Source organism: Podarcis liolepis (genome assembly GCF_965112155.1).
Source record: "Podarcis liolepis genome assembly, chromosome: 8".
Classification (NCBI taxonomy): domain Eukaryota; kingdom Metazoa; phylum Chordata; class Lepidosauria; order Squamata; family Lacertidae; genus Podarcis; species Podarcis liolepis.
The window spans coordinates 85,876,635-85,904,124 of NC_139560.1; the positions used below are offsets into that span (position 1 = coordinate 85,876,635).

General features: G+C 43.8%; 1 protein-coding gene across 1 annotated transcript; it reads left to right on the forward strand.

The window, feature by feature from the left end:
• Window positions 1-27,317, forward strand: PFDN1 (prefoldin subunit 1). Its single transcript, XM_083519799.1, has 4 exons — window positions 1-143; window positions 5,659-5,825; window positions 15,012-15,096; window positions 27,057-27,317. Exons 1-4 carry the CDS (start codon window positions 111-113, stop codon window positions 27,138-27,140), a joined length of 369 nt encoding a protein of 122 aa, XP_083375925.1. The 5' UTR covers window positions 1-110; the 3' UTR covers window positions 27,141-27,317.
• Window positions 27,318-27,490: the final 173 nt, after the last annotated feature.

Here is a 27,490-nt window from a genome sequence, read left to right on the forward strand (position 1 = left end):
GATCCGCGCGAGCAGCAGCAGCGAAGCAAGGAGAGCAACGCCTCGCCCCCCAGTGCGCATGCGCAACCCCGTCTTCGGGGATAGGAAAAAAACCCCGAAGAGCAGGCAAGATGGCGGCGCCCGTGGATCTGGAGCTGAAGAAGGTACCTGATGGCGGGCGGGGACGAAGCCGGGCAAGGCCGCTTCGTTGGTGGCCAGCCCTTGTTGGGCTACGCGGCTGTCGGGATTTTCCTCATCGCTCCCGCCCTTCTCAGAGCTCGGGGCGGGAGGGTCTCTGAGGGATGCTCCTCGCGGACTACAACTCCCGTCATCCTCGGCCTCTGACTGGGCTGGCTGGGGAGGGTGGGAGTTGCAGTCAGGGCCGGCCCCCCCACGAGGAGTCTCTGTCCCCGTCTTCATGCCCCCCCAAGGGGAGAGAGGCTGAGGCAGAGCCTTGGGGGAGCCCTTCTCGCCCCGGGCGCCCTTTCCTCTCAGCCGGGTGGAGGCGGGAAGACCTCAGACCCCCCCCTTCATCCCCAGGGAGGGGGTCTGAACCATGTAACCATCGTGGCTGATATAGTTTTCTCCCCCTCCCCTGGATACTTTTATTGGGGTTTCCTCATAGATCCAAAACAATACAAATAAACGTATCCACCCTGTGACTTGTATCCCTGCTCCCTGCTCCCTTCTCGGGTCAAAAAGTGTCTGGTACCTTTTATCCTTCTCTTCATGTTATTGTTAATAGTTTGATCTGTTTCCCATGAATTTGGCTAAGCTCCTTTTCAGACCATGTAAGCCAATAGCCGCCACCACCACCAATTGCGTCGCCACGCCTCATCCATCAATATTATAAAAAGGTTCAAAAATAAAGGCTACATAGAGAAAAGTTAATTTGGCTGCCCTGTATCTCAGCTTCATTACATGCCCCACATTAGGAGAGGAAAGGTAAACTTTCTCTCTCTTTTTAAACTTTTGTCCCAGCCTGTTCATAAATTTATTACAGACGCTGAAAATGTCAGGGTTAAGGGTAAGGCCTGTTCTGTCACGCACCAGAAGTAAAGTAAAGGGGCCCCATTTTAATTTCCATGCCTTATGGCAGTGGCACAAGCAGTGGCCGTCTGTGAAGCCTCACAGTGGTGGCGGGAGACGGTGGCAGCAGCAGTGGCAGCCTGCGAGGCCATGTCGTGGCAGCAGAAGCAGCAGTGGCACAATAAGCAGTGGCTTTGCCACGGTGGTGGGAGGCAGTGCCAGAAGTGCCAGCAACCTCTGAGGCCTTGTGGCAGCAGAAGTAGCAGTGGCCTGCAAGGCCTTGCAGTGGCAAAAGCCGAGGTGGCCTGGTGGCGGTAGCAGCAAAAACTGCAGCAACCTTGCAGGCCTCGTCATGGCGGTGACAGAAGTGGCAGCAGCCTGCCAGGCCTTGCCACGGCCTGCAAGAGCTTGCTGCAGCCGTGGGAGGTGGTAGCAGTAGCAGCATGCGAGTCCTCACGGCTGCAGCAGCACAAGCAGTGGTGGCCTGTGAGGCTTCACTGTGGCAACAGGAGGTAGCCGTAGAAGTGGCAGCAGCCTGGCAACAGTGGCACAATAATCAGCAGTGGGAGGTGGTTGCAGAAGTGGTGGCAGCCTGCGAGGTGTTGTTGCAGAGGCGGCCTGCATGGCTTCGTGATGGCAGTGGCAGAAGAGGGGACAGCCTGCCCCGGCAAGCCCTCGCAGGCTGCTGCCACTTCTCAGTACTGCTGAGAAGCCTCGCAGGCTGCTGCTATTTATGCTGCTGCAATGAGGCCTCGCAGACTGCCGCCGATACTACTGGATTGCTGTAGCGATGCTGATTTTGTCACTACCACCACCTGCCTTTGCTACTTCCGATGCTCTGAGGTTTTACAGAATGCTGTTGCTATTGCTGCTGCTTCTCTCCATTGCGGTGAGGCTTCTCAGGCCACTGCTGCTGCCACCACACGACCTCACAGGGTGCCGCTGCTCCTGTGAATACAAAAAGGCCTCACAGACTGCTGTTGCTCTTGCTATCACCGTTGTGAGGCCTCACATGCCATCACTGCTTGTGCCTCTGCTGCCAGGGTGCCGCCGCAATAACATAGCCTTGCAGGCCACTGCTTCTGTCACCTCCTCCTGCCAGCTTTGCAAAATGGCCTCATAGGCTGCTGTGGCTTCTGCCACCACCTCCCACCACTGCAGCAACCACTGTTTCGGCCACCGCCAGGCCACCGCCATTTCTGCTGCCCAGCAAGCCTGCTGTCAGCCCCCGATTATTTGACTTCACTATGACTCATCACATTTGCTAGCTAAGCCCAGAGGCAAAAGTCCTGTTTGGATGCATTTTGGCTTGCCTGCTGATGAAAGTGACTGGGTGGCAATTGATAATATTGTCATTTATCAGTTTTAGACCCTTAAGTAGTAGCAGTTGCCTGTTTGCCTCTGCCTAGTTCCATCCTTATTGTTGTGATATATTGATATATTGTGATGTATTTTGGATGCATATTGGCTCCTGCTGATGAAAGTGGCTGTGTGGTAATTAATAATATCGTCAATTACCTGGTTTAGACCCCTAAATAGTAGCCATTGCCAGTACGTTACCCTGTTCACTCTGCATAATTCCATCCTTATTTCAGACATTGTGATGTTTAGCTGGTGATATATTGCAGTGTTTTGCTGGTGATACATTGCGATGTTGAAAACCAGATATCGCCCAGCCTTCTCACACATTGTAATTTGTGAAATATTGCCAGGTCATACATTATGAAACAGTTATGTGAACTTCAAAGTGGTTTTGGACGATATATTGATAGCATTGCCATTGTGCTGTCTATTACTATTGCAACTGATATATTAAATATGCATTTAGTGGGGGAGGGTGTTAGGTCCTCAGTTCACTGAGAACTTTCACTCTTAGGTCATATAGTTAACAATTAACAGCTCTGTAGTAGTTTACCCTCCACAGCAATAAATGGTGTTAAGCTTCCTCCCTACCTACTGTTGCTGTGTAGTACAAACTTTCTCTGCTTGTTGAATGAAGGGAGGCGGCTTGGTGAATGCTTGGCTAGCTAAGCAAATGTCAATGAATGAGTCAGGCCAGCTGTTTTACTGGAGAGGAACAGAAATGCTACAGAGGGATGATGTAGCAGAGGCCATATACCCTAGCTGCTTAGTTCTTGGAGAATTATTTTTACTTTCAGTGTAATCATATTACTGTTGATTAATTTGATACTGTTACCTGATACGTTTTTGACTGTTGATCCATAGGTTGTAAGTCATGAGTGGGCAGCCTTTTTTGAAGTTGGACACATTCCCTCAAGGGAAAATGGTTCAGAGCTGGACACCTGAATTGGAAGGAGCTGGGAGTGGGCAGGACCCAAGCCAAAAGTGGTTGCCTGTTCTCTGTTCCCCAGCTTCTCCCATTCATCGACCAATCAATTTATCCACCCTTTCTTTCTCAGACACACAAGCATGTGCTTCATCCATCCATCATCCATCCATTCTGTCTTACATTTGCTTTATCTCACTGTGCTGTCACCCGTCTTTATATATGCCCGGTTTTTAAAACTTCACTGCATTGCCCCAATTGCTCATTCTGTCACTTATTCTTCATTTCTTTTCTCAGGCCTCACCCCGATACGTGCTTTCCAAGACTTTTTCTGTGTGATTCAACAGCATGTACTTGCCACTGATTTTGACCTGTGATGCCAGACCATAGCATGCCAGATAGAGTGTCAAGTAGACACTATGTGGTGCACTATGTGGTTGGTCCCCTGAGCATAGCTGCCAGAACAGATGCTTTGAAGCAGCTCTGGTATCTGCTGTCACAAGGCAGACTATAGAGCACACCAGATTGATGATAAATGCTGTTAAGCCATAGAGGAAAGTTATTCAAAAATGCAGACAGAGGGAGGTGTGGAAAGGTGTTGATGGCTGGGGAAGATCACATAAGTATTTTTGTTGGCAGGAAAAAAATCAGTGGTGGCAGCAAGTGAAATTGGAAGGGCTGTAGTGATGGGGAACCCTTTTCTGTTGAGAACTGCATTCCCTGTAGCGGTATTCAATAGGACAGTAGAGGGGACCAGAACAATTCCCTGTTGCACATGCATGCTCCCACTCCTGAGCTCCTAGTCATCTTCAAGAGATGGGAACAAGTGGGGCAACCCGTCAAGATGGGTGGGGTATTATTATTACTGTTATTTTTAAATTGCGATTATTATTATTATTGCTTATGGTTCCTCTCCTCTGCTGGAAGCTTTTGCTTCCTTTTCTTGACAGTCCTTGCAGCCAGGGACAAATTCTTTATCCATTCAATAGTTGGCTGAATCTGGTCAGGAGATATAAGAGGTGAACTGGGGAGATAGTAGACACAGCTTCTTAGTAAAAGGTTCATAGAATCATTGATCTTAAAGTTGGAAAAGACCCCAAGGGTCATCTAGTCCAACCCCCTGAAATGCAGATATCCCAACTAAAGCATCAATGTCAGAAGACCATCCAACCGCTGCTTAAAACCTCCAATGAAGGAGAGTCCACCACCTCCCAAAGGAGTCTGTTGCACTGTCTAACAGCTGTTACTTTCAGAAGGTTTTTCCTTATGCTTAGTCAGAATGTCCGTTCTTGTAACTTGAAGCCATTAGTTCGGGTCCTACCCTCCAGAGCAGGAGAAAACAAGCTTGCTCCATCTTCCATGTGACAGCCCTTGAGACATTTGATGATGGCTAACATATCTCCTCTCAGTCTCTTATTCAGGCTGAACATACCCAACTCCCTCAACCTGTCCTCATAAGGCTTGGTTTACAGACTCTTGATCATCTTGGTAACAACAACAACAATAACAATAATAATAATAATAATTTATTTATACCTCGCCCATCAGGCTAGGTTTCCCCAGGCACTCTGGGCTGCTCCCAACAGAATATTAAAAGCACAATAAAACATCAAACATTAAAAACTTCCCTAAACAGGGCTGCCTTCAGATGTCTTCTAAAAGTTGGATAGTTGTTTATTTCCTTGACATCTGATGGGAGGGTGTTCCACAGAGTGGTTGCAAGTACTGAAAAGGCCCTCTTCCTGGTTCCCTGTAACCTCGCCTCTTGCAATGAGGGAACTGCCAGAAGGCCCTTGGCGCTGGATCTCAGTGTCCAGGCAGAATGATGGGGGTGGAGATGCTCCTTCTAGGCCGAGGCTGTTTAGGGCTTTAAACAGCTGCACCAACACTTTGAATTGTGCTCGGAAACGTACTGGGAGCCAATGTAAGTCTTTCAGTACCAGTGTACTGAAACAACAACTGGCCTGACACAGAACCCTGCCGCACCCCAGTTGTCACCCCCCCCCCCGGATGGTGAGGAATCAATAGTGAGCACTTTTTGAGTTTGGTCAAACAGCTGCAAATCCACCTAACAGTTACCTCATCCAGCCCACATTTTACTAGCTTTTCTGCAATAATGGGGGACTTTGTCAAAAGCCTTACTGAAGGAGAGATACACTACATCCATAGCATTCCCATAATCCACCAAGCTTGTAACTCTGTCAAAAAAGAAATGGGATTTGTCTAGCATGATCTGTTTTTGAGAAATCCATGCTGGGTTTACTGCATGTATACTTTACAACTACACTGAAACTCTGTGTGAAGTCAGTCATTGATAGTTTTACTAACTCTAGCTGCATTTATGCTGTTGCTTTCCATATCAGGCTTTTACAGAACTTCAAGCCAAGGTCATTGATACCCAGCAAAAAGTGAAACTGGCCGATCTGCAAATAGAGCAACTGAACAGGACGAAAAAGCACGCACATCTTACTGATACAGAGATTATGACTTTGGCTGATGAAACCCGAATGTATGAAGGTGTAGGAAGAATGTAAGTAAATGTCTCACTGGTTCCCTTTCAGAAGGACTTGGCTACTAGTAACTCCCTGAAAACCTTTTGTGTACTTTTAATACTGCTCCAACCACTTCTGAAAATCTGTTTTGCCATATTTTCACAGCTGAACCAGGTTGGGGAATGCCACTGTTTACCTAACCCTGATTAGACTAAATCCAAACTGAATGAAAACATTTTAGGCCTCAGGTAAACTTAAATCAGAACTGAGTGGAAACATTTACTGGTGTGACACTCTGGTTATATCTGCCAAAATATACTTGCCAGGGTAAACATGATATAGTTTCAGCTGTAGGCTTCTGATGCGCAAGGACTCTCACTAACATGTAGTGTTCTGTGGCTGAAATATGAGATATGAGTAGAGAGAACTTTGATTTAGGTTCTGAAGATTCTGAATTAATTCTTCACAGCATTAAAAATATGCTAAACATTTGTATATTGGAAGTGCTTATGCCACACTCTGAAATACAGTCTTGAAAATTGAATGTTAGGAAACTTCAGATATGTTGATGAGGGAAATCTTAAGTAATCTCTATTTCTAAACTTTATAAATGTGTTGTTTATGTAATGATGTCATAAAATCTTCATTGAAAACAGACTAATAGCCATGTTATGTGTAGTTGCAAACTGGAACCTTAGTGTCCGATTTTCCTGCCATAATGATAAGACTGGCTTTATGTGCAGTGCTATTCCTGGAGAGAGCCTGTAGTTCATTAAACCCAGCAGAGTGGGAACTGGTGGTAGTGGGAATGGTGAGGATGTGGGGAGGGAGGTGCAAGAGCAAGCTGTCTGATAGGTAAGAATGAGTTCTAGCCAACTAACTCCTACTCAGAGTAGACTCATTGAAATCAATAAACATGGCAAACTTTAATCAATTTATTTCAGTGGGTCTACTAATTGGAGTTAGTTGGATATAGTCTAGTGGAAATTAGGGGTGAGAATTGTAACTTAATTGGTGATAGAAACAATTTTGCTAGGCTCTTAAATGGATGATTATAGAATTACTCGGAATTTTGCTTCTCTCATTTGGGGTGAAAAGTGGGTTGTTTTTGTTTCTTAAAACTGCTTCTGTTATCCCTTTGGAGTCCCTTTTTGATATATTTGATGGTAAGTATGCTCAGATTTGGAGAGTTGAGAATCTTATTGCAAATCAATAAATAGCAATATTGGAAAAGGAGAGAATTCCTGATGTGAAGTCTGGTGAAAATGAAGTTGATAGAGTTTCAGAATGTGGGGAAATTGTTTTAAGTCTTATAGAGGGTTTTGGATTCTCTACCCCAAGTTGCTACCTTTCAGTGAACTAGAAATGTGCCAAGTTTAATTTTCCTGGGTGGTGTTCCTGAATTTTGGGGTGATCATTGCTCTCTTTCCCACTTACCCTGTGGCAACATTTTGGTGTTCGTGGAGCACCAGTACAGCAACCCAATGACTAATCTTGCAGCAGTGCAGATAATGAGGTGGAGCTTAAGCAGCACCTGTGTAAACCTTGTTCCATGACTGGAATTCTAGCTGCAGGTCTTACAGTCTGCCCTGTGCACAACAGATTACAGTGGTACCTCGGGTTAAGTACTTAATTCATTCCGGAGGTCCATTCTTAACCTGAAACTGTTCTTAACCTGAAGCACCACTTTAGCTAATGGGGCCTCCTGCTGCCGCCACGCCGCCAGAGCACGATTTCTGTTCTCATCCCGAAGCAAAGTTCTTAACCCGAGGTACTATTTCTGGGTTAGCGAAGTCTGTAACCTGACGCGTATGTAACCTGAAGCGTTTGTAACCCAAGGTACCGCTGTATAGGACTGATTCCCCATAACTGAACAGTTCCAGTGAAAAAGTTTTTTATTTCAGTTTTAACGTCTCAAGATAAGAAATTCCATGAGCTTTGCAATGTGTGGAATATAAGTATTCTGACAAGTTCTTTTAATTATCTGTGTGCTCAGATGGTGTAAAGGGAAACATCTGCAAAGATTCAGACAGGACCACTGTGCATTTTGAACTTTCATCATACTTCTCAAAGTAAAATGTTGACGTCAGTTCACAAATAGCTTAAGCAGCAAAACTAGACATTGGTGTGGATGAGTGTATCAGGCTACATAACAAGTCTTTCAAAAGAATATGAACTCACAGAATTAAAATGTACTGGCAAGATGCCAGAAGCCTGCACTATCTTCTGAGCAATGGATACTAGTTGCTTATAGTATGCACCAATTCATCATTCCCCACCATGCACTGCTAGCTTTCTTTGTAAAAAATAGTATTGTTCTTGTCAATACTTTTAGGGCTGGATGCCTAAAATCTTGTATTTTGGATGCATTATTTTATATAGATATTGGCTTGAATTTTTAAAAATTCACAGAAGGGAAGTTTCCTGTCTTTGCCTGTTTCTCTGCAGCCACATTTAACCCTCAAAAATTCTCTCTGTAGGGTTAGTGGATCCTTCTGAACAATGTGGGATTGGACACTTCTGAGGAATTGACAACAAATAGTTGGAGGTCCACCCAATTTAGGCTGATCTTTCCCTCTGCCTGCATTCCACCCCACATTGTCCAGGAACCACCTGTGACTTTCCAAAGAGATCTTTATGGTGGGTTGTAGTTGCAGTAGAGGCAGGAGTAAGAAATTTTATTACTGTGAACTTTCTCAAGTTTACTTAATTTAGGATTCAAGCCATTGTATATATGTATCAGCCTTCCCCAATCTTGTGCTCTCCAGATGTTTTGTGTTGCAGCTCAGTGGGCAGTGGGCAGGGATGTAGCCTAAAACATCTGTTTGGGAAAGACTGGTGCATATGTATGCATATTGTGAAGAAGATGGTTTTAGATGAATTACCACCATGCATATTGTGATGGACAGCTGAGTCAGGCCAGAGTCTAATTCTAACTAATTCTTAGACTCTCTAAGTCTAATTAGAGAGTCTAATTCTCGTAGCCTCAGAATTCCACCAGAGTGCTGGGGCCTCTCCCTGATTGGCTACCAAGACAGCTAGAGGGAGGGGTGATGGCACTTTGAGGGGGAATTAAAAGGAGTGGTTTCTGAGAGAGGATTCAGAGATTCTTTAAGAGAGTGCAGGAGGGAGTTGGGAGTTGGTTCTGGTCTGTGTGTTTAACATCCACCCGGAGGGAAATATCTACAGCTAGAGAAAGGAGTCTCTGAGCTTAGGTTGGAAAACAGTGTTGAGTGCAGGGGTCAGCAACCTTTTTCAGCCATGGGCCGGTCCACCGTCCCTCAGACCATGTGGTGGGCCGGGCTATATTTGGGGGGGGGGGATGAACGAATTCCTATGTCCCACAAATAACCCAGAGATGCATTTTAAATAAAAGGACACATTCTACTTATGTAAAAACACACTGATACCCGGACCATTCGCGGGCCGGATTGAGAAGGCGATTGGGCCGTACCCGGCCCCCGGGCCTTATGTTGCATACCCCTGGTATTCAGACAGGAGTTAACTGGAGGGCTGAGTTTGAGCCAGGAGAAGTAGAAGCTGTGAGGAGCATACAGACTACTTGGGTCCCTCAGGAGGAGAGAGATCTTCTAGACAGAGAAGAATCCCAAGCCAGTTAAGAGGGGTGTGGTGATCCCCTGTGTCTGTTATCCTGCTAGAAGTATTTCAAACTGTGATTGATAAAAGGTTGGAAGACTGACAGAAAGTACCACCTTGTTTAAGAACCAAAGTATTAAGCTGTAACACCCATGCAACAACTAAGTTAAGAAACTGAAGTGAAATAAGCTAAGCATTTACCAACTAGTCTAGAAAGCTGTAACACCAAACTGAAGAGTAATAACTGAAAATAAGCAACTGAAGTTTAAAAGAAGCTGTGTGTTTACTACCCTTTGAGAGGCTTGTAACATCCATTTTCGTATAATTATTAATGTTAACTGTTTTCTGAAAGAACTTTTATCTCCTGACAAATCATTGGTTTTACCAACATTGTTCTGTATTATAAACCTTTCTTATTTGTTCAACTCATGCAAAAACACTAAACTAACTGTGCTAGTTATAGAGTATATGGGGTCTATGAAGGGGGGTTCGCATCATTCTGGTGGCAGAGGTGGGATCAGCTGCACATATACAGTAATGTAGGTCAGATTGGCTATCAAGTTATAGCTATCAATGGGAACAGTCTTGTTGGTACGTAAGAAGTGACTTGGGAGAGACTGACTTCAGGTGTAGCTTGCCATCTATATTTTCCATTGTTGTCTTATAGACTTCTTCTTTGGTGATCACTCGTAGCTGAATAAGATTGTCTTCCATGAACACAGTCTTAACAGTGTGTCTGTCAGTGACTGTGGAGGCCAATTCTGGACCCACATGACCTTCCACAGTGGGGGCATAGGTTTCTGGGCAGGAGTTGATCATGGTGAGGGTTTGCCAAATGTGCCTTCCTCTTAGCATGTTTCTCCCTTTCGTCCTGAGTTTGATATCTTCAAAGTCCATGACAGCTTTGGTAAAGGATGTTCTCCATGTTTCACAAGCATACAGGAAGGTTGGTAGTACAACAGCTTTGTAAACAAGCATTTTGGTTTCCCTGCGAATGTCCTGGTCCTCAAACACTCTACACTTCAACCGAGAGAAAGCTGCACTCCCAGAGTTCAGGCGATGCAAGATTTCAGCATCAATGTCAGCTATTGTGGAAAGATGACTGCACAGATAGGAGAAGTGATTGACACTTTTCCAGTGTTACACCATTGAGTTGGATGTGTGGTGCTGAAGAGGGGTTGTTTTGAGCTTGTTATAGAATCATAGTGACAGAAGGAACCTTGGAGGACATTATTCCAATGCCTGCTCAATGCAGGATTCTTTTTCTAAAGCGATGAAGGATGCACCCGCAGCATTCCTGACAGATGGCTTTTCAGTCTCTACTTCAATACAGCCAAGGAAGGAAAGCCCACCACTTCCTGACGCAGTCTGGTTCATTGTTGATTATCTCTTAGTGTGAGGATGTTTCTCCTAGTGTTAAATTGAAACCTTCTTTCTTGCAACTTCCACCTACTGGTTCTAGTCCTGTCACAGAAACAGTGAAGAACATGCCTGCTCCATCTTCTGTGAGACAGCCCTTCAGATATTTTAAGACCATCATGTTCTTCTCCGGGCTAAACATACCCAGCTCTTTCAACCACATTGGATTGCGTTAGCTAATCAAGCAGCCACATAGTTCTGCTGACTCATTCAACTTATGGTCAGTTAAAACACTTAGCTCCTTTTCATATGCACAGTGAGGCCACAACTCAAATGTAATCTACTTATGCAATCATGACCTTAGGCACATGACTGCTAAATAAATAAATAAATGGGGGAAACCCATTTAAGCACTTACTGGGCTCTGGGAAGGTTGTTTCAGGTCTCTGGAAGCGTGCCAGGGTCCTTGTGTTACCTTCCCAGAGCCCAGTAAGCAAGGCTGAGGGCAAAGTCTGCCCCAGACAGGTAAGGATGGTTGTTCAGGGCAGGGGGTGGTTCCAGAGGTTCGTGGCTTTACATGATTTTGCCTTTGTGCATGGACCCCTGGAACTGAACCATTGTGTAAGTGGTTGGCCCACTGTATTGCTTCCAAGCCAGGTCTCTCACATCTCACACTTGTGCCTCTGATTCAGAATCAAACAAAAGCACAAAGGTCACTTCTGTTATCAACTGACAGGCCTTTTGATTACCAGTGGAGGCCCTGTTAGTGGGCTGCCTTGCGTTGGATGAAAGATACTGTTTTTGGCAACCTTGAAATCAACTAACTGCGAGGATATATGCTGGTGATTTAAGTTCTGCCTGCACAGAGACATTGGACTGTATTTGCCACCTCAGGGGTAATTGCAAAGCTTACAAGTTCAGCACCCAGAACAGCACCTTGGAGAGCTCCTAGGGATGCTGCCCTGTTGCGGTTTCTTCCCTCATCACAACATGGACAATTGTTGCCACCACAAGAGCCTGGAACCGCCTGAAGTTTCCAATCTTGTTTAAGGAGGAGTGCTTTTTAGTGTTATTCCCGGTTAATATTAGTATCCATCTAATATTCAACCCTTGTTAAAAATGAGATTATTTTTAAATATTATGCAACCAGTTGTGAAATGCAACAACCCTTCATCTCCCCAAAATATTTGCAGTTAAGAAAAATCGCCTATAGTTTAGCGATGAAGTACGGCCGTTGCTGAGAATAACAGTTGGAAAGTTTTTTGTTGAATGTTCATACACAAAAACTATTGAGCAAGTTATATAGAATGCTCATTGATAAAAATATTTCAGCAAACACCTATAAATAAAATGGAAAAAAGATTTGAGACATGAGGTATCACTAGACATAAGGAAATGGTTATGGCAATTTGTTTAACAAGCTATTAGTATAAATTTGAAAGGAAACTTTTATTAAAAAATATTAAATGTATAATTGCATCAAAAGGGGAGGGGAGCAAATAATATAATATGGAGTTTTAAGACAATTAATATTGATATGTATCATATTTTGTTCCTCTCCTAAAAGAACCTTCGGGGCAGCTATATTGAAAGAAAGTGAAACTGTAACTGGAGGTGAAATACTGTCATACTGATTAGTTACATTATTTGGTTATGGTAAAGATTTAGTTGTATTGGATGACAGAGAAATGGTATCTTTTAACAGCTATCTGCATAATGGTTTGTCATCATTGAAAATAAACGGAGTATGCCATTAGATCAGGCATAGGCAAACTCGGCTCTCCAGATGTTTTGGGACTACAACTCCCATCATCCCTAGCTAACAGGACTAGTGGGCAGGGATGATGGGAATTGTAGTCCCAAAACATCTGGAGGGCTGAGTTTGCCTATGCCTGCATTAGATTATTGAATGTTAAGGGTTTGGGAGATAGTTAGGGTGAAGGAAGATAGACACCCCAATGGGAAAGGGCTGTAGCTTAATGGCAGAGCATCTGCCTTGTATGCAAAAGGTCCCAGGTCCAATTGCCACCATCTCCAGGTAACAATCATGGAGATCTGCTGCCCATCAGCATAGACCATACTGAACTAGAGGGACATCATGTGAGACCTATTCCTCTTCAGTCATATTTTTATTGAAAGGTTTGGTGTTTTTATCATGCGCTGGTGTTACCAAGACACAAGAAAATGTTGAACTATACATATTATTAGAAACAATTGTAAATGTAAGAGTATTATGGATTGATTTCATACTAAATACTTTTAAATGCTAAATAAATCAACACATTTAATGAATTAACACACTACAGAAATAAATGTAAAAATGGAAGGCATGCGATGTGGGATTCACATGAGAAAAGAAAGGGGCTAGAGGCAAAGTGCTGCAAGGGAAGGCGCTGTGTGGTCCTACAGGCCTCTGTGGCTCACTTAACCACAGTTAGAAGATGTGTGCCAGCACAAGCCCTGGCACAGGCAACAAGCCTATGAAGGCTAAACTATGCTTTTGTTTGGTGTTTCTTGCATGAAAGGATGCTGGAAACGAAGGTAGAAAGGAAGTGGAAGTCTTGATGCATTAATTCTATTTTGATGCTGGGATGCATCTTGTTAAAATGCAGCTTTAGCCTTGAATTTTCAAATTTTTTTTTTTGCATGTTCTGTAAAGTGTAAATTGAACCCCTTTATAAATGGATATTCATAAGGTTTGCCTTCCCCCTAATTCTGCCCTGGTAGTGTTTCAGAGCCAAGCCCTTTCTTCCTTTGTCAATGCCATATTATTTCAAACACTTTTATAGAGGTGCTCCACAATATTTTTTAAGACATTGAACAATGGTATAAATCTACCCTCTAGTTAAGTGTCTAGCAATGCAAGAAGTCCCATTTGGAAGCTGTATGGTTATTTCTGTTTACTTAAGTAATATAATATGTTGGAGCTCTAAACCAGCCCTGCCCCCTGGCAAGTTAATGGAAATATTAGATGTAAGGCAAATTACGTTCCATACCTTCAGAACAGGTACCTCCTGGAAAAAACCTGCCTGCCCCTATACCTTTTACAATAAGTTTAACAGGTGATTTCCCCCCCTCATCACTGTGTCTTCATGCTGGGGAAAGCTTCAACTGGCAAATTTCTGCATGCCCCACTGTAAAGGTAAAGGAGCAAGATCAGTGGGAAAAGGTGGCAACAGTAGAGACAGGTATGTACCTGTCTGCTCAACTTTTCAGAGTCTGTGTATCAGTAGTAAACTGAGCAATAGTTCTCCTTTCTGGCAGGTCATATCACATTTCTAGGGCGTTGTACAACAAGGTTCCTAGGACAATCTTGTCCTAATCAGTTTATTACATAACTAATTGAAGCATGACTGCTGATGGTGCAGGTAATTTTGGACCCGGAAGAAGGTGGATTGGGGATGGGTGGGCTTATGCATGCTCCACTGACACGCATGGGGGCAAAGAATGCAGCCCCAGCGCAAATAGGGGGTGGTGGTGTCTCTAGTCTCAACTGTGTGAATGCGGTGGATGTCAGCTCACTGTTCTTGGCAGCTCTTGGTAAAATGGTGTTAAAATAAAAGCATTAAAATATGGAAAACAGACATCACAATAAGACAACCAGCAATAAAGGTAAAGTGTCATAAACCACCAAAATATGCAGCAGCACCAGTACTAGAGAGCAAAAAATGATTCAATTGAATATTGGGGGGTTGTGGACTTTCTGTCATTGATCCTTTGGTTGAGATTCCTGCATTGCAGAAGGTTTGGCTAGATGACCCTTGGGTCCCTTCTAATGATACAATCCTGTGATTTTATGATTCTATGCTATCCCCAAGGTCTATCCCCAAGGAAAGAAGCTAGAAGAAGAGAGGCAAATCTTGGGAGGTTACTATCGCCAGCATCAAGCCTGGAGGGTGTAGACTGTTGGGTACCCATGGTGAGGCTTGCATAATGCCTCTAATTATGAGGAAAATCTTGGAGGGGAAAATAGGGAGCGGTTGTTTTTCATGGTGTTACAAATGGCAAGGGAGCACTGGATAATCATCAGGGATTATGGAAAACGTAGTTCAGCAACATCTGGCAGTCCTGCTGTACAGAATATCCAGAAGCCTTTTCCAGTAGAGGTTCATAAGACAAGCTGACTTTATGCTCTGAATGGAAGACAAGCCTGTCAATGTAGAATTCAGTGTCCTTTTCATTAAGATTTTATTTGGTTATTTACAGCACCAACTCATGAATGCTGAATATACTGCCATATTCTTTTCTCTTTCTTTCACACTTTGTAGGTTTATCCTTCAGTCCAAAGGAGTAATTCATAGCCAACTCTTAGACAAACAAAAAATAGCAGAAGAGAAAATTAAGGAATTAGAGGTAAGTTTGGGGTTGGTAAAACAGCAGCTATTTATTGCATTTTTAATTTTCTGTTTTATACTTCCTTTTGTCCCAACGCAGACTTAACTTACACCTGCTTGCTTTATGCCAATAAGGATTGCTCCCTTATTGTCTCAACAGAAGTGATGCTAGAGGTTAACTGCACAGTGATGTTTCTTCATCGCTTGTGAATTGATAATGTGAACCATGTTAATGTGTGTAATAAGTTATTGCTCACAGTTGTATTTGAGGAACAAGAGGCTTATGGTTTTCATTTATTAACCCCCTAATTGGTCACATGGAGATCACCAGCATCTCACTCTCAGTGGGCAAATTTGTAGTGCCTGCATATCCTCAAGCTGCAGCAGTCTAGGAGCAGGTACTGGAATGGGCAGAGATCTCATCCACTGCAGAAAAGAATATGAAAAGGCAGGCATGCCAAACACCCTTTGGATAACTTGTCCTAGGACTGTTTCAGCTTTCGGAGCTTTCAATCATACTCAAATCAGTGAGTTGTTCACCTTAACATTTCCTTGGCAAAAATATTGGCATGGCAAATATATTCTTGGTGTTCAGTATTTAAAAAAAGGACTTGTAGTGAGAGAGAGCTTCTGGCAATTTCCTAGTCTTTGAACATCTATTTTTAGCTATTTTAATGGAAAGGAGGGAATAGATACATTCAGGAACAACTGTGTTAATGATATGAAGCAAGCTAACATTTTAATAACATTTGGGGCTGAATGTCAGGTCTCATCAAATAAAGACAAAGTCTGCTTGACTCGGCAGCTAAGGACAGCCTTGGCGGCCAGTGCAGGTCAGATGCCCTAGAGGAAAAATGGCAGACATATTAGAGCTATATTTGTTCCTCTTTCAAAAATGCATTTGGAAATAACAGCTGTCATTTCTCCATGATGATGGCCACAGCCTCATTGCTAGAACAGTTGGCATTGGGGTTCAGGGTCAGCATTCTGAACAAAGTTTCCTCTTTTTTTGGCTGGTTTTATAGTTAGCTTTGTATAATGAGTCTTCAATACATTGTGGCTTCTGCTAAGCTTCTGTTTGTGGTAGGAAATGGTATTTGACTTTTTGAACTTCCAGAGAGCTTGCTGAGCTAAACGAAATTGACTTGTGATTTGCTTGGGGGAGACAAACCATGAGCTTGAGTTGGGCTGTAATGCTAAACCAAACCAAGGCTTAGCTTCCATAGCATGGTGGCAGCAGAAGTGGGGAAGAAGCAAGGCTGCCATGATTTACTAATTGCACCAGCATGCTTGCATGTTCACACTAAGTCATAGTTGGCTTGGCACTGCGTGCAAATGAAGCCCTGAAGCTACTCCTACGGAATTAATACCTCTTGTCCAGTATTGTCCACTTCAGCTGGCAGCAGCTCTCTGAGATCTTGGGTCAGACATCTTTCAAGGTCCCACTGCCTGAGGTTTTTTGTCCCTGAGACGAAGCCTGGAACCTTCACCATATACGAATATGGCTGACCCATGGCCCTTTCCTCAGAACTGCTTGCAGCTGTGGAAAGCATTTTTCCTGCTGATGATGTGGGCCTCTCCCACAGCCTTGACAATATTGAATATTCTTGATACCATATTGGCCCGAATATGAGCCGCACCTTTAAAATTCAAGGGGGGAAAAGACAATTCCCGAATATAAGCCGCTCCCTTCACATTCCGCAAGCACTCACACCTGTTCCATTTTAACGTATGTCTGTTTTAGCAGCGATATCGTAAAAGCCAGTTTTTGTAAGGTTGTGAATTTAAGCTGCACTTTAACTTTTCATGGTTGGAATTTGGAAAACAAGGTGTGGTTTATATTTGGGCCAATACAGTATATTTTAAGTGTTCATGAGGGGAGGTGGGGCGAGATCTGTTTTGGAAGCATCCTAAAATGATAACAGCCCACTTTTTTTGCTTAAAAATGCTGGAAGAAACTATTTCAGGAAAGAATAATTTGATTTCATTGTGGTACATGATAGTGCTTAGTGTTTCAGTGTGGCATTTGAGAAAAAGCAAGTTTTCTGATGCTGTAAAGACATGGAAAACACCCATTCCTCCTTAGTGGAGGAAGTGATTATGGCCGTGTGTTTTCACTGTTAGTACTTGATAATCCTTCTCTCCCCCTTACTATTCTCAGCCTGCTTAGTTGTTGGGCGTTGTCAGACGAAGTGGCTAAAAATAACAAATAAGGGGGAGGCTGCTATAAGGTGGATTTCTCTACTACTGCGACTTGCTGTATTTATATTTACCATATGATGGGGGAGGCTGGGCAGTGGGAGAGAGAAGGCCTGTTTGGCATTCTTGATAAATGGGATATACTGTTCCAGCCTATGGGGGCCATCTCTTGGTAGGTTTTAGAGGGCTTGTGATCTAAAGTGGGTTCTTCCTTAACAAATAAGTGCAGAGTTTCATCTCATTATTCAGTTGTTAAATTTAGATATACTGCTTAAACTTAATCATTCATTTTAGAAAGGCATCTAGTTTTGGCAAAATGCTTCAAGTAGCAGGGAACTCTCCACAATTCTGCTTGATAGCTTCATATTTTTTTTACCTTCTCCCTGTTACTGTGATGACTAATATTTTACTCCTTGGCAAGTAGAAGATCCTGTCATCTCTTCAAACCCCCCCCCCCATTCAACATGCTTTAAGGAAACTGTACAGTGAGGGCTATTCTAATCAGTCCACCAGACCTGCTGAAGTTAAGAAAAGCTGTGCAGGACATGGGTGAGCCTGTGATACCATGCTGTCCCAGTATTCTGACAGATAATTTTCTCCATAGTGGTGGGAAGCAATGAATGCATGGCTGCTGGAGCAGGGACAGATTGCTTGGCTCCAGCTGCAAAGGGGAGTAGTGTGGGAGAGTTTTAGCGGAATGCCCAGGTGTGCTGCTTACCTGGCTTCCCAGTGCTGGGGTCATGGCAGGTTGCTGACAGGAGGGAAGGTGAGGCGATGGAGAGGTTGGTGCCAACACCTCCCAGCTGCCTCACCTCTTCCTCTTGGAAACTGCCCGTGACCGCAGTGGTGGGAAGCCGCCCTGCCCCACCAGCCGCTACTGGAGGAGAGGTTGCAAGGTGAATGGGCATGTGCCATGGGGCAGAGCTTGCCAAGGGCCACGGGATTTAGATATACCTTCAAAATGCTAATAGCTCTATGGGCTGAGAGTGGGTTATAAGGAAACTCTCTGCTCTGAATACAAATACATTGCCCAACCAGGTTTCTCTCACCTGCACATGCTTTTTAAAGCCACCTTTTGTATGTACAGAGGCTACAGTATCATTCTAAAATACTTTCTGAACCTGTTTTTATTTTGGTCTGTCACTCTTTTCTACTGTAGTTTTCTTGAGTATATGAATACGTTAAATTGAAAATAATGTATGCACATTTTAGTGTGTTACTTTCAAAATCGGTGATTTAAAAGATCGTTCTCAATCACCTTTGTCTCCACATACTGTTTTTGGAAAATAAATTTTATCTTTGTGAGAGTTCCATCCTTTTGTAAGTTTCCAGTGGAGAAGGCTTTTAAAACAAGCCAACTCCCATAGAGCCAAGTAAAACTGACTCTTCCCAAAGTCCCGCCATAGCAAAACACCCCTCTCCCCCTGTTTCTTTCCACCAGTATTTTAATCTGGGTTGTCTAATGTTGACACAGCTGCACAATCATGATAATATTCCTAATGAGTGATGGGAGTTTTCTGATTTCTTGATTTTCTGCCCTCTGCTTTTCCAACTTTGTTCTGTTCTGAGCACTTTAGAAGGGATGTCCCTCAGGTCAGTGTCAGCGGCAAAGTGCCTCTTCTTTCCCATCTGCAAAGTGTATCTCAGCTGACAGTTGGAAATATATATGCTGTTTAGGCCAAGGCCATATCAAGGATTTTGGCTCTTTAAATAAATCAATATTTTGGCACTTTTGCACCCTCCTTCCCCTGCCCCACCAAATCTGCATTGCTGCTTCTTGGTTTTCAAAATTCAGACATTTTGAACAGAATGTTTCTGGGTTGTCCTAAGTGCCTTCCACTCAAAATGCATGTTTGAAATGCAGAACTACTCCCAAGTATCTGTGTCCTTGTTGATGATTAGGCTGTCTGGAGCATAGGTTTTGGAATTTGTGCTGAAATCACTTTGCACCTAAACCTGGTCTCCATGTATTGGATCAGGATTGCCAGTAAATAGAGGATTTATTATCCACTTTTTGCCCACCTTGTATAGTGGGTTTTAGAGATGGTGTCTTATGCGTTGTGCTGCCTGACTTCAGAGCAGTGAGATAGTAACTCATCTGATATCTCCACTTGGGACAGGTACATCTGTGATTTTTCTACAGAGCCTCACTTGCTAGTCGTATATCTCACCCTCAAGGTCTTTTAACATTGCTCTAGGCCATACTTTGACAGTCATTGCACGAGTAATCTCTACTCACAGAATTAATTTCATTTGCATTTATCTCAAGTATGATGACCCACCCTACACATTCCTTGCTGTTCCTTCCTCACTTTGGTTTGCTATGCAAAACCAGAATAATAGATTTTTTTTGCCTCTTCTGGGAGGAGCAGGACATGTTTAAACAGACTAGTGTGTAGCATTGCTTAGAACAGAGCTGACAAAGCTTTGACTCATCCTAGCTAGACACACCTTAGTGTTCAGGTATGTGGCTGTGATGTCACAACTTCCTGCCTGGCCCACACCTCTCATTTTTACACACCTTTCACTTCGCTTGCAGCTAAATGTTAATAGATGGGACGAGCCCTTCCTTGTCTATTGTACATAACTGTCGGGCACATAAAACTGTTTGCCAGGAAGGCTGGGCTCTTTATTGACCCATAGTTGATACCTTGCTTTCAGATATGTGAAAAATGTAAGATTTCCTTTACAGTCAGAAATGGTTTCTAATAGCCAACAGCTTTGAGTTTACACCTGCCAGTCTGTAAAAGTTGAGAAGACACTCACTAGTGTCAGCAAGAGACAAAAAACCAAGATAAAGCTATGCATGTGAACAAGTGGGACTTAATTATCCAGATAATAAAGATGTGAAAGGGGGAAAATGGCTTAGTTGCTTCATTTTAATGCTTCATTTCCTTTTCCTTTTAATAAGTAATTTGGAATTAGTTCATTTGTTTTGGTTTTCCCATCCATTTTGATGAGACATTCATCCATTCTTCTGCTGCCTGCATCCTTTGTCTTTTCCATCAAATGGCATCTTTTCTGGTGTCCTGCTGCCAACCATCCATGCACCAGTCCTACCATATTTCAGACAGATGGGCAAAGCATGCCCATTTTATAGACAAGTTGATTTTTTTATACACTACATTACATTGTTTACATTAATTTCACTGGGAGACCCAGCTGTATTCCAGCTTGTCACTTGTCTGCCTGAAATCCTCAAAGGCATTTTTCCAGAACTTGTGATAGGCAGAGATGCAATAATTTTCTTCATTTGCCACATTGGGAATGGCCAGCAGTATTCAACAAGGATCATAAACAAAATTTCACAAGCTGTCTATACAGCTTGAACCCTCATGAATTGTATCTGATTTTTTTTAAAGCTGCTGCTGCTGTTTTATTTATGCCCCACCCATCTGGCTGGGTTTCCCCAGCTACTCTTGATGGCTTCCAACACATATAAAAACATCAAACATTTAAAACTTCCTGATACAGGGCTGCCTTCAGGTGTCTTCTGAAAGTTGCATAGTTACTTGTTGCAGTGTTATTTATCTCCTTGACATCTGATTGGGAGGGTGTTCCCTAGGCCAAGGCCTGCCACTGCCAAGAAGGCCCTCTGCCTGGTTCCCTGTAGCTTTGCTTCTTGCAGTGTGGGAACTGCCAGAAGGCCTTTGGAGCTGGACCTCAGTTTCTGGGCTGAGCAATGGGGGTGGAGATGCTCCTTCAGGTATACTGGGCTGAGGCTGTTTAGGGCTTTAAAGGTCAGCACCAACACATTGAATTGTGCTCAGAAATGTATTGGAGCCAGTGTAGATCCTTTAGCACCGGTGTTATATGGTCTCAGCCATGGATAGGCAAACTAAGGCCCGGGGCCCGGATCCAGCCCGATCACCTTCTAAATCCAGCCCGCGGATGGTCCGGGAATCAGCATGTTTTTACATGAGTAGAATGTGTGTTTTTATATTAAAATGCATCTCTTGGGTTATTTGTGGGGCAAAGGAATTCGTTCTTCTTTTTTCAAAATATAGTCCGGCCCCACACAAGGTTTGAGGGACAATGGACCGGCCCCCTGCTGAAAACATTTGCTGACCCCTGGTGTCGGCAGTCATTCCCAGACAACAGTCTAGCTGCCGCATTCTGGATTACTTGTAGTTTCTGAGTCACCTTCAAAGATAGTCCCACATGGAACTCATTGCAGTAGTCCGAGGGCGGGGGGCGGGGGGGGGGGCGGATAACCAGTAGTAGTGACACGTGTAGTAGTAGTAGTAGTAATAATAATAATTTATTATTTATACCCTACCCATCTGGCTGGGTTTCCCCAGCCACTCTGGGTGGCTACCAACAGAATTAATGATGATGATGATGATAATGATAATAATAAAAATAAAAAAGCAATAAAACCCCAGACATTAAAAACTTCCCTAAACAGGGCTGCCTTCAGATGTCTTCTAAAAGTCAGATAGTTGTTTATTTCCTTGACATCTGGTGGGAGGGCATTCCACAGGGCGGGCGCCACTACCGAAAAGGCCCTCTGCCTGGTTCCCTGTAACCCACTTCTCACAGGGAGGGAACCACCAGAAGACCCTCGGAGCTGGACCTCAGTGCACTGCTGATCTTTATCTGGCACCCAACTGGGGTTGACAATCTGATTTCTTTCTGTTTATATTCCACTGTCCATGACAAGAGGGTGTTCAAAGCTGTGCTAGACTTCTGGGTCAGGTTACATGTTGTACTCAGTTGCCAGACACGCACGCCAGCCGCCTGTGTTGCAAGTAGGGAAATACAGTCCACCTTGTAAGGATTCTGGCACCTCAGCAGTCTTTGGCAATTCACTGCACTGCAAAAGATACGTAAGCGTGCTGTGTGGGTTTCTATGTCCACCTTTAACCGGGTATTACTAGTTGCCTGTGATTTTCAGTCATTGAGGTTGGGCCTTCCGGTGTACTGTATGTACCTGTTAACAGCAGGTGGACTCGTCTTGTCCTCTTTGCTCCTGGTGGTGGTGTACAATTTGTTTTCCATTTTTATTTGGTTTGTGATCTGTTGCATCCAGTGTTTTTATTTGGATGGATTTTCAATGCTCCAGTTAAATTACTAGACAAATAAGTAACTTGATAGTATCTGTCTATCTTAAGTTGCTTATTTATATGCCTTGTAACACAGACAACTTGGCCAGAGTCTGGAATATGAGGAAATCTAGGTGGATTCATCTCTGATTTATTTTGAACTGATGCTGCTCAAATTTTGGAGACCTTGCCCTGTCCTGGATGCAGCTTTTCTTTAGAGAGGTACATGAAACAAGCTGGGCATATTGGATTGAGTAACTTTGGAAGGAGAGGAATGGGCACGTGGACTATTGCTATAGATGGGTGACAGAAGATAGGTATGATTCTTTGGCCTTAAATAGAGGAGTGCTGTGAATGGTATATATATTAAATCTGGATGTGTAACAGCATATTTTGTTTGCTCCTAGATGAGTTTACAGGGTCACTTACTTCCTTTGAGTTCAGTTAGATTAGTTTAAGAGACAAAGCCTTCAAGACTTCTCACTTGGAGTGTGATTATATCATTGCTTGCTTGCTTGTTCTCTGCATTGAGAATCTTTTGATATAAAAGCAGATTGTAAATTTTCTAAACTTCACGGATCATAGGATAGTTAAAAATATTTGACTTCGTTGCCCTCAGATGGTTACATCTTTCCATTCAGCTGAGAACTATGTGGGCAATTTTAAGCATTCCAGTGATGGCGGCAGCTCCAGAAACTCAGTAGAACCATAGTAACTTCACATTGCTCCTGTCTGACCCCTCCCTGTGGGATAGGACCTCCCCCCCTGCCCTTGGGGCTGGAGAGAGGAGTACTCTCCAGAGAAGCTAGAGTGCCCTGCTGTGTCTCGAGATATGATTATCACTTTCCCTAAGAGTGTTCACACACAGTGTCAAAAGAATGTAAAAAATGAGAAGTGTTAACTTTAGAGATTCATAAACTCCAGGCCAGACATTTTTTTGAGACTGTGTCACAAGACACTTGACATCAGGGGTTTTAATTCAAGGCAATTGTATCATACCCAAGGATTCCAAGCCTTCGTGAATGAAGGCATCTGATTATGAGCATCTAACAGGCTGACACTTCAAAATGTGATGCCAGTGCTTGAGAAGAGCATCTTCAGAAAAGGAAGCTGACCTTGCCATTTAGCTCTGTGGATGCAGGGATGCTGATCTATCTGTCCCCTTTGGTCCAGACATAGCAGCATTCTGCTGCTGCTGCTGCTTGGAGCCTGTGACTGAAACTGGCTAGTCTGTTCAGATTGCCAGCTCTGTAAGGATAGCAGACTTCACAAACCAGCCTTCTCCGATATGTTGCCCTTCAGAGGTTTCAGCTTCCATCAGCCTTTGTTAGCATGGGCTGCCGAAAACTGGGAAGTTAGTTTTAGGGAATAAATGGAACACATTTCTTACAGTGTCTTAACATCTAATCCTCAGAGATATTGCGGCAAAAGCTTCAGTCAGACGGATTGGCCATGAGCCAATGTAGCACTTAACTGCCAAGATTGTAATAATTTGATTCATATTTGCAATAGCCCTATGAACAACTCAATGCTGCATCCTATACCTGAGCCAGAATCAGGAGTTCATCTAGCCACTCACCTACCTATTCCAACATATAGGAAGTAGCTGTATAATCTCTCTTCTATGCAAGGCAGACGCTGATCAGGAAATTGTATGCTTAGTTTTCATAAGTCAGTCATTGTGGAGTCTGACTCACGGGTTCCTGTGTGGTTGTGGAATTCCTGCAGGGTGACTGTTGCCTTGATCTCTTTTCTGGATACCTGTTTGAATGGCAGCTATTTACAGATTTTGCTAGAAAAATTGCTTTGAAGATATGCTGGGAGCCAAAAGCCAGGTGGGTGGGTGGATAACAGCAGGTTGCTCGATTAAGGACCTGCACAAGTTGTGAGCCCATCGGGGGCTCTTGGCTGGGACATCTTCAGTTTGGTCAAAAGTTGTGCAGGGCTGACTCAGCCATAGACCATTAAGGCCTTGGCAGAGAATGTGGGAGAGTCAGCAGTGGCCGAACCAGGCAAGCGGCTTTTTCTTCCGCCAATGTGCTGGAGGTTGAGAAATCCATTCTGGATGGTAAGATGGTGGTTACACTGGAAATTCTGCTACCTTTTTGCAATTGATTTGATTTCTCAGAGGACAAAGAGCAGCCAGACATTCCCACTGTGCTGATTCATTAGAGAGAAATATTTGTCAGACCTGGAATGATTAGCTCCCCATGCACAGTTGCCAGGTGAACTTGCTTACTCAAGCACACTCTCTGTGTGGCATTAATATAGATCACTGTCCTTCTGATAAGCATGTTGAGCCAGAATGTTGTACACTTACTTCTGAAAAATCAATTTTTTTTCTTTGTTCTCATGGATGATGATTGCCATTTGAAAAGCTTTGTTCAGTTCATGAGAGTTAAGAGGTTTCCTACTTTCCCACTTCCTACACTTCTGGTGCCTTCTGCATTATTATTATTATTATTATTATTATTATTATTATTATTATTATTATTTTGTATACCGCCCTGTACCTGCATGGTATAGGTTTGTAAACTTTTTATTATTGCTGCCATGTGGTCAGGTGGAAACAAATAATATAAAGCTAGAAAGTGTTTCCTGCTTTGCGGTGATCCGACATTGGAGCTGGTAATCATACCAGACTCTCGAAGGAAGCTGGTAGCTGGGGCACCTAACTGGCCCAAGCCTTCAGAGCCACTAGAGAGATAACTGGCATAGGTTGAATCCCACCTGGGGAATCTGGATGGGAACGATGATGCGGCCATTCCAGCGTTCCTTGGCATATATGAGCCCTTTTCTGGGGGGGGGGGGTGCCTGCTGGGGAAATGGCATCACTTTTTGTTGGAAAGTTATTAACAATGACTGTGGGGACAAGTGTACTAGTTCCACACATGAAAAGGGAATCGTTCTACATGTGCACTGCTTTCTCTCATCCATGTATGAGTCTAACCGCCACCCACCCACCTACCCCATTCCCACTAGGCCTTCTATCTTACTGGAAAGTCAACATACCTTTCTGGTCTTTGGGCTTTTTGAGAGAAAGGGCAGGCAAACAAGAGAGTAGAGCTGGCAAAGCACCATGGTGGCACCTCGTCTTTGAAATGCCCTCCCTAGAGAGGCTTGCCTGGCATCAACTCATTTATCTTTCCAGCACCAGGTGGAGACTTTTTAATGTGCGCATGCCTTTTGCTTATTTTGATATTGCGTCCTCTTACTGGTTTGAGTTTTGTGGCTGCAGTTGTAAGGGCTTGCGATGGGGGTGAGCGGTGGTCCTACCTGCCTTAGCCAGCACCCCCTTGCACTCTTGCTGGCAGGGCAGAAATGAGGGTGGAAGAGAGTTCTGGGGTTCCTCTGGTTTTCCCCCAGGATTGTTTGTTTTTTAAATAAAAGAACACTTCCCCTTCATTTGGAAAGCAATAAGAAGGAATTAAAGGGGCTTGAGCTCTGTTCTTTTCTTGTCACCCCTCTTTCCCGCCCCAAGTACTCCTGCTGTATGACACAGTCTGCACCAGAGCACCCACAGTGGTGAGTCAGCGCTGGCTGTGCTAGCACAGAAGTTTGCAGTGATGCGTATAGATCTGTGCAAACCATCTACCTTGTCCCCAGTTCCCAGAGCAGAAATATTTGGTGGATGTTTCAACCAGGCCCTTTTAAAACTCATTTGTAATACCTCTTTAAGGATGTGTTAGTCAGGATTTCCTGACAAAGGTATTGAAAATCATTCAGCTTAGAAACATGGTCATTTACTAAGTGTTCAGCCTGTGTCTTCAATTATCATAGAATCATAGAATCATAGAGTTGGAAGTGACCACAGGGGCCATCGAGTCCAACCCCCTGCCAAGCAGGAAACACCATCAGAGCACTCCTGACATATGGTTAAATAAATTAAATAAAACATTGGATTGAAAATTATATTGCTCTTCTGTCTTGAGTAAAACTCATATTGAAAACTAGATATCAGAGGTTTGTCTGCCTAGAGGAATGGCTGACATACTTTTGCAAGCAACATTCCTCTGTTTTGGGTTGTGCTGGCATTTGCCTCTTTCCTGGCTTAAAAACAAGGTGTTCCTCACCTGCCATGAGTTAGGTGCCCATGAGTACCTGCAAAGAGGAGGGGGGAGCCTAAAGCTAGGCTTGCACCCTGCTGTCTGGAGCAAGGGGGGCATGAGGGCAGAGCGGTACAGCCCTCGTTTCCTTTGTCAGGAAGAGGAAGTGGTGAAACCCCATCTCTAGGCAGAGCAATAGCCCTTGTGTCTAGTAGCCATTACAGTGGTACCTCAGGTTACATACGCTTCAGGTTACAGACTCTGCTAACGTAGAAATAGTGCTTCAGGTTAAGAACTTTGCTTCAGGAAGAGAACAGAAATCGTACTCTGGCAGTGCAGCGGCAGCAGGAGGCCATTAGCTAAATGGTGCTTCAGGTTAAGAACAGTTTCAGGTTAAGTACGAACCTCTGGAACAAATTAAGTACTTAACCCAAGGTACCACTGTATCTGTCTTGTCTAAGGAGAATACCTTTATCCTCCACAATTTTCTCTAACCCTCTTTTAAAGACATCTAAATTCCTCCATCCTTTTCAGTATGGTTCTTTTTAGGGGTTCTGTTCAATCAGTGCTAGCCTCAGTCTGATAGTTGGCCCACTGATGTTGATGGACATGAGTAGCTAAGATTCAGGTCTACTCCGAGTGGAGCTTGATGGAATACAACTCTTTGCTCTTGCTTTTGTGCCTTTCAGCAGAGAAAGTCGTACCTGGAGCGGAGCGTGAAGGAAGCTGAAGATAACATCCGGGAAATGCTGATGGCTAGAAGAGCACATTGAGGGTTTCATCCCCACCACTGCCTGCCCCTTACCTTTGGACTGAACAGTTGGAAGCCAAGCATGTTTGAAACCTTGCAATATAGAACTACCTGTTGAAGACACAAGGAGCTTGAGTTATGTCGTGTCAAACCCTCCCTGTATTTTGGTGCACCAGTAAATCCTTTCTGTGTTATATAATGTGGTTGCCCGACCTGTCCTGGGTTCTCTGTTAACATGGACATTTTTCAGACGCCTCCTCTGTTGTCCCGCATTTGCATTATTCTAGTTTCAACTTCCCACAAATTTTTCTGTTGAAAACCGAGCTGTAGTTCAAGAATAAGGCCTGGTCAGCCTTGGTCTGTTCTGCACCA

What these genes read in the sequence shown, in the direction of transcription:
- PFDN1 (XM_083519799.1), top strand. Translation starts at nt 111, where the DNA reads ATGGCGGCGCCCGTGGATCTGGAGCTGAAGAAG. An exon ending in TATGAAGGTGTAGGAAGAAT is followed by an intron (nt 5,826 to 15,011) that starts GTAAGTAAATGT and finishes CACACTTTGTAG; the next exon opens with GTTTATCCTTCAGTCCAAAG. An exon ending in AGAAAATTAAGGAATTAGAG is followed by an intron (nt 15,097 to 27,056) that starts GTAAGTTTGGGG and finishes TGTGCCTTTCAG; the next exon opens with CAGAGAAAGTCGTACCTGGA.